Source organism: Lipotes vexillifer, unplaced genomic scaffold (genome assembly GCF_000442215.2).
Source record: "Lipotes vexillifer unplaced genomic scaffold, Lipotes_vexillifer_v1.1 scaffold422, whole genome shotgun sequence".
Taxonomy (NCBI): Eukaryota; Metazoa; Chordata; class Mammalia; order Artiodactyla; family Lipotidae; genus Lipotes; species Lipotes vexillifer.
This window is the reverse complement of record NW_006779087.1, coordinates 304,348-315,449: the sequence shown is the minus strand read 5'-3', so window position 1 is coordinate 315,449 and position 11,102 is coordinate 304,348. Positions and strand designations below refer to the sequence as shown.

Below are 11,102 nucleotides of genomic sequence, written 5' to 3'. Positions count from 1 at the left end.
TAAGGAGTTACTTATTTTCAGCTGTGACAATGGTATTTTGACTATGTTAACAAAGAATCCTTTTCTTTTACAGATGAGTACTGAAATCTCTATGGATTAAATGATATGATGTCCAAAATTTGTTTTAAAATCATCCAGGACTTCCCTGGCTGTCCAGCGGTTAAGACTCCGTGCTTCCAGTGCAGGGGGCATGCGTTGGGGGCGTGGGTTCGATCCCTGATCCAGGAACTATGATTTCACATGCCACACGGTGTGGCCCTCCCAAAAAAAAAATCCTTTAAAAAAGTAAATAAGGGGCTTCCCTGGTGGCGCAGTGGTTGAGAGTCCGCCTGCCGATGCAGGGGGCACGGGTTCGTGCCCCGGTCCGGGAAGATCCCACATGCCGCAGAGCGGCTGGGCCTGGGAGCCATGGCCGCTGAGCCTGCGCGTCCGGAGCCTGTGCTCCGCAGAGGGAGGGGCCGCAGCGGAGAGAGGCCCGCGTACCGCAAAAAAAAAAAAAAAAAAAAAAAAAAAAGTAAATAAAATCATCCAGTAAGGAGGTGTAGTGGGGAGAAGTGGCTGGGGGGATAGATGAAGCAAGATTGTGTGGATGATTATTGAAGCTGGGTGTTGGTTACCTACGGGTTCATTGTATTATTATTTCTACCTTTTTAAATGTTTGAACATTTCCACACAAGTTTAAAAAAAAAAAAAAGCTAAAGGAGGGCTTCCCTGGTGGCGCAGTGGTTAAGAATCTGTCTGCCAATGTGGGAGACATGGGTTCTAAACCCTGGTCCGGGAAGATCCCACACGCCGCGGAGCAACTAAGCCCATGCACCACAACTACTGAGCCTGTGCTCTACAGCCCGCGTGCTGCAATGAAGAGTAGCCCCCTTTAGTCACAACTAGAGAAAGCCCACGCACAGCGATGAAGACCCAATGCAGCCAAAAATAAATAAATAAATTAATTAATTAAAAAACAACAACAACAAGTTAAGGAGATTCCATAAAGAAGATTTGGAATTATAAACTTGTTTTTTAAAAAGTAACAGCTTTATCAAGGTATAATTCACATACCATACAATTCACCAACTTAAACTGTACAATTCAGTGGTTTTTAGTATATTCACAGAGTTGTACAACCATCACTACAATCAAATTTAGAAGTTTCATCACCCCAAAAAGAAACCCTGTACCCATTAGCAGTACTCTCCATTCCCCCAGCCCCTAGAGCCCCAGGCAACCACTCATCTACTTTCTGTTTCTTTGGATTTGTTCTGGACATTTCATACAAATGAAATCATATAATATGCGGCCTTTTGTGACTAGCTTCTTTCACCTTAGGGTAACACTTTCAAGTATAACCTTGTTTAAATTTTTTCTGGTCTTGGTGGGAAAGAACAATCTTATAAATTTATTACTCTGGCTTTGGATTTTCAAATAAAGACACTTGGAAGAGGTTTGAACAAACTTGGGGGAGGGAGTCTAACTGCAAAAAAAAAAAAAAAAAAGGCTAAAAAACCCTTCTTTAGTCCAAAGCCCTCACATTACCTTCAAGGAAACAGGGGCCCAGAGAGAGAAGAGACTCCCAAACACACACAGCTTGTTAAGGGCAGAGCTGGTCCAACACGAGACCAGCTGAATTTTGGCTCCATCCTTTTTTCATGTTGCCACGCTGCCTTCTGAACACACACACACACACACCACAACTCATAAACTTGTGACCCACAAAATACCTTTGGAGACACATCTTGAGAATCAGCCATGATGGGGGCTGCTCCATCTCACGGCTCAGGCTTTCTGCTGCTCTCCCCTGAAATGCAGCCACTCAGGGAAGCAGTGTTAGCACCAGCTCCCAGAATTTCTATATCAGTGGACCTTATGAATGGCAATCTTATTAGAAGCCAGAGGAAGCTGTTTGCAGGGCAAGAACAGTTTTTACTTATTTGAATGTTTATTTGAAGTGGCTTGGGCGGGGGTATGTGTAGGCTCAGGCTGGTAGAGAACATGGGGGAGAGAGAGGGCTAAAGCCTTTGGGGCTGCCATTGGAGGGAACCCAGTTAAGGGTTAAGAGGCTGTATGGGAACCCCACTGATGCCTCCAGAACTGAGTCCAGATGAGACTGAGGGAGGGAGACACCAGGAAAAAGGCTGAGGGAGGGGACTCCAGGCTGAGGCAGACTGTGATCTTACAGCTGTTCCTGGAACGCTCCCAAACCATATTTATGGGCAACTCAGAGAAGCTGTCAGCCTGCTGGAAAAGGGCAAGAAGAGGACAAATTCTATAGGTAGAACATTACCTGAGGGCTGAGGATGAGGCCTGGGGAATGGTAGGGGGAAAAAACTTCCAGAGAGCCTGCCTGGGAAAGGAGGGTAACCAGCCAATGGTAGCACCTGGATAACTGTCCTTCTACCCTGGAGGTTCCCTGAGGTGATTCCTGATCCCTGCAAGGGGAGCCTTAGGAGATGGGCAGAGGACAGTGCAGGACTTAGCCTCAGAGCCCTTAGCCAAGCAACTTGGACTTGGATGCCATAGGCTTTGATGGGAGGCACACTGGCTAGGCTACATTCTCAAAATACTCTCCATTCTCCTGTCTATCTAGGGCATTGCAATCTTACCCTTAGAGATCTGTCCCTTTGGGTCCAGGGAAGATTTTTAAATTAATTAATTAATTTATGGCCACATTGGGTCTCGGTTGCTGTGTGTGGGCTTTCTCTAGTTGCGGCTAGCGGGGGCTACTCTTCCAAGGTGTGTGGGCTTCTCATTGCGGTGGCTTCTCTTGTTGTGGAGCATGGGCTCTAGGCGCGTGGGCTTCAGTAGTTGCAGCACGCAGGCTCAATAGTTGCAGCACGTGGGCCCTAGAGCGCAGGCTCAGAAGTTGTGGCACAAGGCTTAGTTGCTCCACGCATGTGGGATCTTCCCGGATCAGAGCTCGAACCCATGTCCCCTGCCTTGGCAGGCAGTTTCTTAACTACTGTGCCACCAGGGAAGTCCCCAGGGAAGACTTTTTTTTTTTTTTTTTTGCGGTATCTGGGCCTCTCACTGCTGTGGCCCCTCCCGTTGCGGAGCACAGGCTCCGGACGCGCAGGTTCAGCGGCCATGGCTCACGGGCCCAGCCGCTCCGCGGCATGTGGGATCTTCCCGAAACGGGGCACGAACCCGTGTCCCCTGCATTGGCAGGCGGACTCTCAACCACTGCGCCACCAGGGAAGCCCCCCAGGGAAGACTTTTAAACATCCTTCGTAACAGGGAAAATACCACTGGGTGGGGCAGCAATGATGGTGAATTAGAGTAAAGCTCAGATGGAACAGGACCCCGGCCGTGCTCCAGAGGCACTGGGCTTGACGAGGTGAAGGGACCTAGAGAAGAAGTCTGGAGTGCTCTCACTTTTGTCCAAGGTCAGTCTTACTTCAATCCCTTATCCCCAGGAGGCCTCATCTGGGCTGTCTTGGTTCCTGAATAGTCAGTGGGTTATTCAGGCTGCGGACGTACATCCCATGGGTCTGTCTAGCAGAGAGGCAGTAAGATGAAGGGCCCTGAGGGCTGAGGGCTGGCAGGCCAGTTACGTAGCTCATCTCAACCTCATCTTGCCCTCCAGCTTCCTAACCCCAAAGTCCCAGTCCCAGTCTTCCATTCTGGACTTTAACCAGGTGACACACGCAGTACATCAGCGTCAGTAGGTGTCAACCTGAAACTGGACCTGTGCCTGATTCATCCAGGAAGCTGAACCCAAGCAGCAGAACAAACACTCCTAAAGCAGCTCCTGCCAGGCCTGGAGTGAGAGGTTGTCTGGCGGAACAGACAACGACTTTGTTTTGTACTCCTTGCTCCCATCCCCACTTGCCAGACTCCCTCATTCCTTTCTCACTGCCCATCTGTGGGTCAGGAGCTCTGTGGGTTTTTTCCAGATGATGCAAGAAAGTTTTTTAACTTATTTATTTTTGGATGAAGGTGATTTCTGAGAAATAGACGGGACTTGAAAGGGGTCCAGCAGGAGCTGATAAAGGGGTCCAGCAGGAGCTTCTGTGGGAACTGGTTTGGGTGGGGATTAGATAGAACAGAGGGGTCAGAAATTTCTGGGACCGCCCCTTCCCCAAGGGGTGTCACCTGTCTACAATTTAGGCAAGTCCTGTTCTTCTCCTGGGACAACTCCAGCTCGACCTCACTATCCCCATTCTTAGCTAGTTTGTTTTTGACACTAATTGGTGGCCACACAAGACCATTAAATTTTGCTTCATTCCCCCTCCTACTCCCAACCCCCATACAAATGCGAAACAATGTGGGAATCCCCTTTCAGAGGAAGCAAAGGTGCAGCTTTAAGAGAAAGGGAAGGGAAAAAGAGGGCTCTGACTCAGAACCTCCTGCCATTGGCTGCTGGAGGGGATCCCACCTCAGGGATTGGCTGTGGCAGAGTCCGCCCCCTCTTGTGATTGGCTTAGCCAGGGTGATATAAGGCGGCTGTGCCGGCCTCTTTTCCAGTTGGAGAGAGGCAGGGAATCGGGCTGGGTCGTGTGCTGAGACGCACCTGGCGCAACGTTCTCCTCTCTGAATCCGAGTCCAGGTCCCGCGGAGGCTGCAGCCATGAAGGAGAGACGGGCCCCCCAGCCAGTCGTGGCCAGATGTAAGCTCGTTCTGGTGGGGGATGTGCAGTGTGGGAAGACAGCTATGTTACAGGTGTTGGCGAAAGACTGCTATCCCGAGGTGAGTTGCTCGCCCGACCGCTGGCCAGCTTTCCTCCTTGCCCGCATGCCTGCTGGGGGTAGATTCCCACCCGCCCAGGGGAGCTGTCTCACCCCGCCCCACCCCTGCCCATCCTCAGCCGCTTTCTGGCTGGAGGACCGCCCTGCCTTAGCTTCCCCTGAGACCTGTTCCACTTCTGCCGCCCTGAAGGCTCCTCCTCACCTCTTCACCCATAGGTCTCCCCATCAAATCCCCTCCTACCTCCCTTCATCCTGGAGTCTGCTCTTGGGAGAGGGAACTGGAAGCATTTGAGAGTCTGGGGTTTTTTTCTTGACGTAATACCTGTCCGTCCCTTCACCCATCCTCAAAGGTTCTTCTGCTGCTCCTTTCTGCTGCCCTGCTGGTCCAAGGGGCTTGTGGGGAAAAGATAAAGCGCTAGAATTGGCTTGTGGCTGTGACATTGGAAGACAGACAAATCTGGGGACAAGAGGAAACTTAGTGTGTGTGTGTCTCCCTGACCATCTAGGATATGGGGGGCTTGTCCCTGGCAGGCAGTCATGCACATTTCTTACTCTGATGGAGCAAACTGTCTGTGCCTCTGCACTCCCCTCCCTCAGTCCCATGTGGCCCCTCCTGCCCCAGGTATCCCCTCCTCTCCTTATCTCCTGACACTTTAGTGTCTCACTAGGATGAGCGGCTTCTTGTGTAGCCAGCACTGACTGGAGGGTTACAAGGGTAGGGACGCCCAGGGTGTGAATAGTTCCTCTCTTTTCACAGACGTATGTGCCCACTGTGTTTGAGAATTACACAGCCTGCTTGGAGACAGAGGAACAGAGAGTGGAGCTCAGTCTCTGGGACACCTCAGGTAAGACTGCTGGCCCCAAGTCCCCTCCTTCCCACCCCTACTGGTCTGCTGCAGCTGCTGTCTTTTAGAAATTGTTTCTCTCTTTGATGGGGAGAAGGAGTTTGGTGCTTGCCAGGAAACTGAAAGAAGGGGACCTGAAGATTCTTTGGTTGGGGTTGTGGAGAGAGTTTGGCCAACTCAGTTGGCTGGTCCAGGGGTTCAGAGTGGATAAACCCCAGAAGCTACTCACTTCTCTGGGTCTGGCTCCATCCTTCAGAGGGCTGAGATGGTGAGGTGGATGGACCCTGGAAGACTACTGGAGGAGGCAGTTAGGGCTTCTCCATTTCCACTCCCTGCCATCCAGCACACGCACACACAGCCTTTACTGCCCCAGAGCAGAGCCAAAGAAGAGGCAGGAGGCAGTGCTGCTGGAGGCCGTTGTGGGTGAGGCAAGGAGACAAGCCTGCTTTGGGGGAAATATTGCTCCTGACTCAGTTTTCTCTCCTGCATTCCATCTCAGGCCACTGCTGCCTGCTTGCCTGCCGCAGCTCAGCCCCACTGTCATACCTCTGCGGCTGAGGGATGAAGCGATGCATCGTCAGTGTTTTGGAGGGTGGGGGCTTAATATGGGGCATGGTCACGTTGTACATAGTTGAGGGGGCTGTTGGCTCTGACTGGGCTGAGGTAGAAGATGCTCTGTCTTTCTGGATCGTAGAAAGCAATATGTTTCAAGCCTCTCATCCCTAAACCTTCAGTGCTAGTCTATCCTTTGCTTTGATTCTGACCCCTTCATTATCTCTTTAGCCCAGCCCTTTTTTTTAATAGACTGAGCTCAGAGTCATAATTAAGGACTAAAAGCCAGGAATAGGAGAAAGAAAATAAAATCCACTTCTCTCCAAAAAATGCATATTCAGGCTGAGTTTAAGAGGAACTATAAATCACTAGGGGTTTCCTGTTACATATAAATATGCCATCCTCCTCCTCCAAAGAGCTCTTATTCCCATCATCCAATTTTGAGGTCTCGAAAGATTGCAGGTAGGGGATGGGTAAACAGAAAATGAGACTTCCTTTTGCTCCCCATTCCCCGAAACAAAACAGAAATTCCTCAACCTCAACGGAGGTATGCTTTCCTCCGTTGCAGTTCCAGGGGCTGGGAGGCAGGATTCTGCTTATCCTGGACTGTGCTGTGCTGGCTGGATTGGACTGGAATGCAGCTTGGCTGCATGATGTACGGTTTTTCGTCTGCTGTACTCTGCCCACCTCTCAATCTTCCCGGAATCTTACTGCAGCTCATCTCTTTTCACTACCACCACCCCAAAGAGCCCCTCCTTCTCCTCCCACAGTCAGAATGCAGCCCTTGAATCCCAGTCCAGATCATGGAAAGTCAGCAAGGTGGTCTCTATTCCCTGTGTCGCATCCCCCCCACCCGTCCCGCACCCCCTGAGTTCTGAAAGGATGCAGGCTATCAGTCATCCTCAAACTCCCTCTTCCAAATGAAGTGCCCACAAGGAAGGAGGAGAAGCAGGGGTGTGTGGGATGGGGCTTCCCAGCACTGGGGCCAGGGTTGAACCTGTTCCCATTATTCACTTGCTGGTCTTAGGGGAGGGGGATTGCTTGGAGCCAGAATGGAGGCCTCCTCCCCTCCCCCTTCCCCAGTGCTGCAGTGCTCCCTTTGCTCCGTGATGCTGTGATAAGACCCCACCTCAGAGAGGGATGGGGACCAATTGCTGAAGGAGCAAGCAGCTATCCCAACTCCCCTTTACTCCTTTTTTTTTTTTAACAACTAACCCCCCCCCCCGCACCTCCTCAGCTTGGATACCCCCCAGTTTCCATGGCGATTGCGGTTCAGGGAGAGGGGCTGCTTGCTATTCTGAGCACGGATTGTCTGGGTTCCAAATCTGCTACTCTTCCTTCCCCAGGGTGGAGGGGGGCAGGTTCAACCCCTAGCATTCTCCCGTATTGGACCACCTGAGTCTGCATTGCCTACTCCCCTCCCAGTGAAGGACCCTTATTCGAGCCTCTAAATCCCAGCTATTGGTGCTGCTGTCTCTGAGAACGCCTCCCTGAGATCTTGGGATAGGGGCTACAGCTTTCCTTTTGCCCTTTACAGCGTAAGCTGATTTGGGTGGGAGGAGTGGGACACTGAATTCTTGATGCTCTCCCTCCCCTGCCAGCCTCCTAGAGTTCTGACCCCACGGCAAAGAAGCAGGGCAGCCACTTATGTAACAGGCAGATTTGTTCCTTCACTGGGGAGACCCTAGAGCAGAGGTGGGGCAGCAGGCAGACTCTAGAAAAGAGACCTTAAACAAGGCCTGGTCTCTCTGTAGGGGTAGGAGCAGCTTCCCCTGGGACTCAGAAAACTGGTGGGCCTTTCACTAAGCCCACTGTAGGAGATCCAGACAGTGCCAAATTATACTCCACGTCCCTTTTATTTTGCCCCCTTTCCCTTTTTCAGGACTAAGGAAGATGCTATTCTTGTACCGCAGAAGGCGGTCCGGTCCCCAAGCTTCGCACTGGAGCCCATTCCCCTGGGGGATGGGTGGGGCCATCTCACCTAAGGGACCAAGCATGGTATTCCCAGGGCTCTTTTGGTTTAGGCCTGTAGGGAGGGAGAATGCCATGGCTCACCATCAGCTCTCCCTCCTCTCTACCAGGATCTCCCTACTATGACAATGTCCGTCCACTCTGCTATAGCGACTCAGATGCAGTATTACTATGCTTTGATATCAGCCGTCCAGAGACAGTGGACAGTGCACTCAAGAAGGTAAGGCTGGATAAACTCTGCTATCTCTAGCTCAGCCTGAGAACAAAAAGGAATCTTGGGGACCTTGTCATCTAATCCCCTCTTGTGTAACAGGAAGAAACTGAGGCCAGGGAAGGCAGAGATTTGCCTGAGGCCACATTAGCTACAGCTCCAGGACCAGAACCCAGATCTCCAGTCCCCTCTGCATCCTGCCTTTGCCCCTATCCTGCACTGCTCTGTCAGAGGCCCAGCAAGGGAGGGAAGTGTTGAGACTCAGGAAGTGAGGGATTGAGAGTAGAGAACCGTCTGGTGATATGGTTTGAGGGTCGGGGAAGGGGCCTTTTGGTGGCAGCTTTTATTGACCTTGATCCCAGGCCTTCTGGACTGGGCAAGCCAGGCAGGCCTGAGCTGAACTGCTGGTAGGAAATGCCTTGGTCCGAGTAGCAAGGTCTGCCCATACTGAGGAGTCCCAGGAAAGCTTGTGGAACTAGCCTAGTTTCCCAGGAGACTCTGGGATTATTTCCTTCCCTTGGAAAGAGACCGGTTGGCTTCTTCTTGGCTTTCTGGACTTGTGAAGCCCTTTGGGTTGAGGGGGCAGACCCATGCCCCATATGCTTGGCAGAGAGTGGGAGATTTGCCTCTGTGCTGTCTCTGGTGACTGGGCTGTTGAATTTGGGGACAGACTCTCGGATCAGCATTCCTGTGGCCCCAAAGCCCTCATGGGCAGGAAGATGATGTAATTAGTGCAGTGGTGGTGCTGTGACTCAGAGGGAGGGCTGAGCTGGTGGTATACAGGATGGTGTGTGTGATGTTGCCAACTGGGTTTCTCTGGGTGTCCATCGGCCACTGACTTCCCTTCCTTCCTCCTTCCCATCTTCTTGCACGGCCCTTCAGTGGAGCACGGAAATCCTCGATTATTGTCCCAGCACCCGCGTCTTGCTTATTGGCTGTAAGACAGACCTGCGAACAGACCTGAGCACTCTGATGGAGCTGTCCCACCAGAAGCAGGCACCCATCTCTTACGAGCAGGTGTGTGTGTGTGGTTTGTGTGTGGGCCTTCATGTGTGTTGGGGGCTGAGTTGGGGAAGGGTACAGGAGAGGGCTTGAAATATGGCCCCTGCTCACACTCACTCACTATGGCAAGAGAGAATTGGTATTCTGTGGGGCCATCTGTAATCAGGAAACTAGTTACCTGGATAGAGGTGCTGGGTACCAGTTTACCCAGATTCATGCTATAGTTTGGCAGGTGAGCCATTCCTGTGAGTGCCAGTGTTTCCTCAGCTGGTTTTTTTTTTGAGGACCACCTGCATTAGAATCACTAGAGGTGCTTTTTAGAATTCCTGACTCCTTATCTATAGAGTCACTCTGGGAGAAAAGTATGGGAATTGCATTTTTAATTAAGTCCCTGGATAACTTCTTATGCACATGGGAGTGTAAGGATCATTTCTTTTAAACCAGTGTTTCACATTACAATCATCTGGGGAGCTCTTAAAAATCCTAACACCTCGGCATACCCCCAGAAATTCTGATTTACTTGTTCTGGCATCAGTATGGTTTAAAAAGTGTGCCAGGTGACTTAAGGTGCAGTCTGGCTTCACCTTCAGAAGATAATCAGCAGAGGGTGGTGGTGGGGGACTGGCAGTTGGGTCCATCAGAGCAGCCCTGGGGAGGACCACTAACCTTAGAAGGCAGTGTTTCAGAGCCATTTTGGGTCACTGCATTGATGACCTCACTCCTCCCGCAGGGCTGTGCAATAGCCAAGCAGCTGGGTGCAGAAATCTACCTGGAAGGCTCGGCTTTCACCTCAGAAAAGAGTATCCACAGCATCTTCCGGATGGCGTCCACGGTGTGTCTGAACAAGCCCAGCCCAGTGCCCCCGAAGAGCCCTGTCCGAAGCCTCTCCAAGCGACTGCTCCACCTCCCCAGTCGTTCCGAACTCATCTCTTCCACCTTCAAGAAGGAAAAGGCCAAAAGCTGTTCCATTATGTGAAGTTGGGGCTGGAGAAGGGAGACAACCTCCCACTTCCCCCCTTGGGTTGCAGAGGCATGGGGAGAGGGAGGAGGAGACAATTTAGGACACTGGACGTGAGGTTTTCAGACGGCCACGGTGAGGGCTTGGAAGGAGACAGGAATGGGACAAGGAAAGAGCCAGGCCCAGCCTGAGGACCTGACACTGCGAAAGAACCATCACACCCCAAGCCAGGCACTAGGTGGTGGAGGGGCCGGCTGCCCCAGTGCCCTCCGCTCCAGAGGCAGGAAAGGTGTGGGGCTTTGGGGGGGCATGCTGGCCTCATGGCTTTGGTTGGGGGCCTACAGGAGCCTCACCTTCAGCATCATGCCTCTTCCACACAGCCTTTCCATGCAAGCCAGGGGATGGGAGGGGTCCCTGAGCCCTTCCCTTCCCCTCTGAGGAGGCCACAGAGGAATGGAGAGTGGGGAAGCCAAGAGGCAGCTCCTCTGGGAGCTGAGCCCAGGTGCTTCGTAACTGCTGACTGAAATCAGAAGAGCAGGAGCTGGTCAGAGCCAATGGGAAGGAAACCTCATCTTTGCATAGCCCATGCCTCATGGAGAGGTGACATCATACATTCACATGCTTCTCACCTAAGTCCCCAGGGTCCAAGGGAGAAGCCCCAGACCCCCTTCTCTTGCAGCATGGGGGTGGTGGTGCTGCAGGACGCAGGGCTGGGTGGGGGTCACCAGACTTTTTCTGCCCTTAGGGCAGTATAGCTGGCATTTGTTTTATAGACTCTTGTCTTTGGAACCGGGGGGGAGGGGGGAGTGTTTCAGTCTGTTATATGTTCTGTGTTTAAAGAAGAAAACCTATTTATTACTGAACAATATAGCACATATAAAGAA

At 51.8% G+C, this 11,102-nt stretch overlaps 1 protein-coding gene across 1 annotated transcript; it reads left to right on the top strand.

Annotated features, from left to right (window-relative positions):
- Positions 1 to 4,456: 4,456 nt before the first annotated feature.
- Positions 4,457 to 11,102, top strand: RND1 (Rho family GTPase 1). Its single transcript, XM_007452241.1, has 5 exons — positions 4,457 to 4,680; positions 5,437 to 5,524; positions 8,158 to 8,267; positions 9,141 to 9,275; positions 9,991 to 11,102. Exons 1-5 carry the CDS (start codon positions 4,561 to 4,563, stop codon positions 10,234 to 10,236), a joined length of 699 nt encoding a protein of 232 aa, XP_007452303.1. The 5' UTR covers positions 4,457 to 4,560; the 3' UTR covers positions 10,237 to 11,102.

What these genes read in the sequence shown, in the direction of transcription:
- RND1 (XM_007452241.1), top strand. Translation starts at nt 4,561, where the DNA reads ATGAAGGAGAGACGGGCCCCCCAGCCAGTCGTGGCCAGATGTAAGCTC. An exon ending in CGAAAGACTGCTATCCCGAG is followed by an intron (nt 4,681 to 5,436) that starts GTGAGTTGCTCG and finishes CTCTTTTCACAG; the next exon opens with ACGTATGTGCCCACTGTGTT. An exon ending in CAGTCTCTGGGACACCTCAG is followed by an intron (nt 5,525 to 8,157) that starts GTAAGACTGCTG and finishes CCTCTCTACCAG; the next exon opens with GATCTCCCTACTATGACAAT.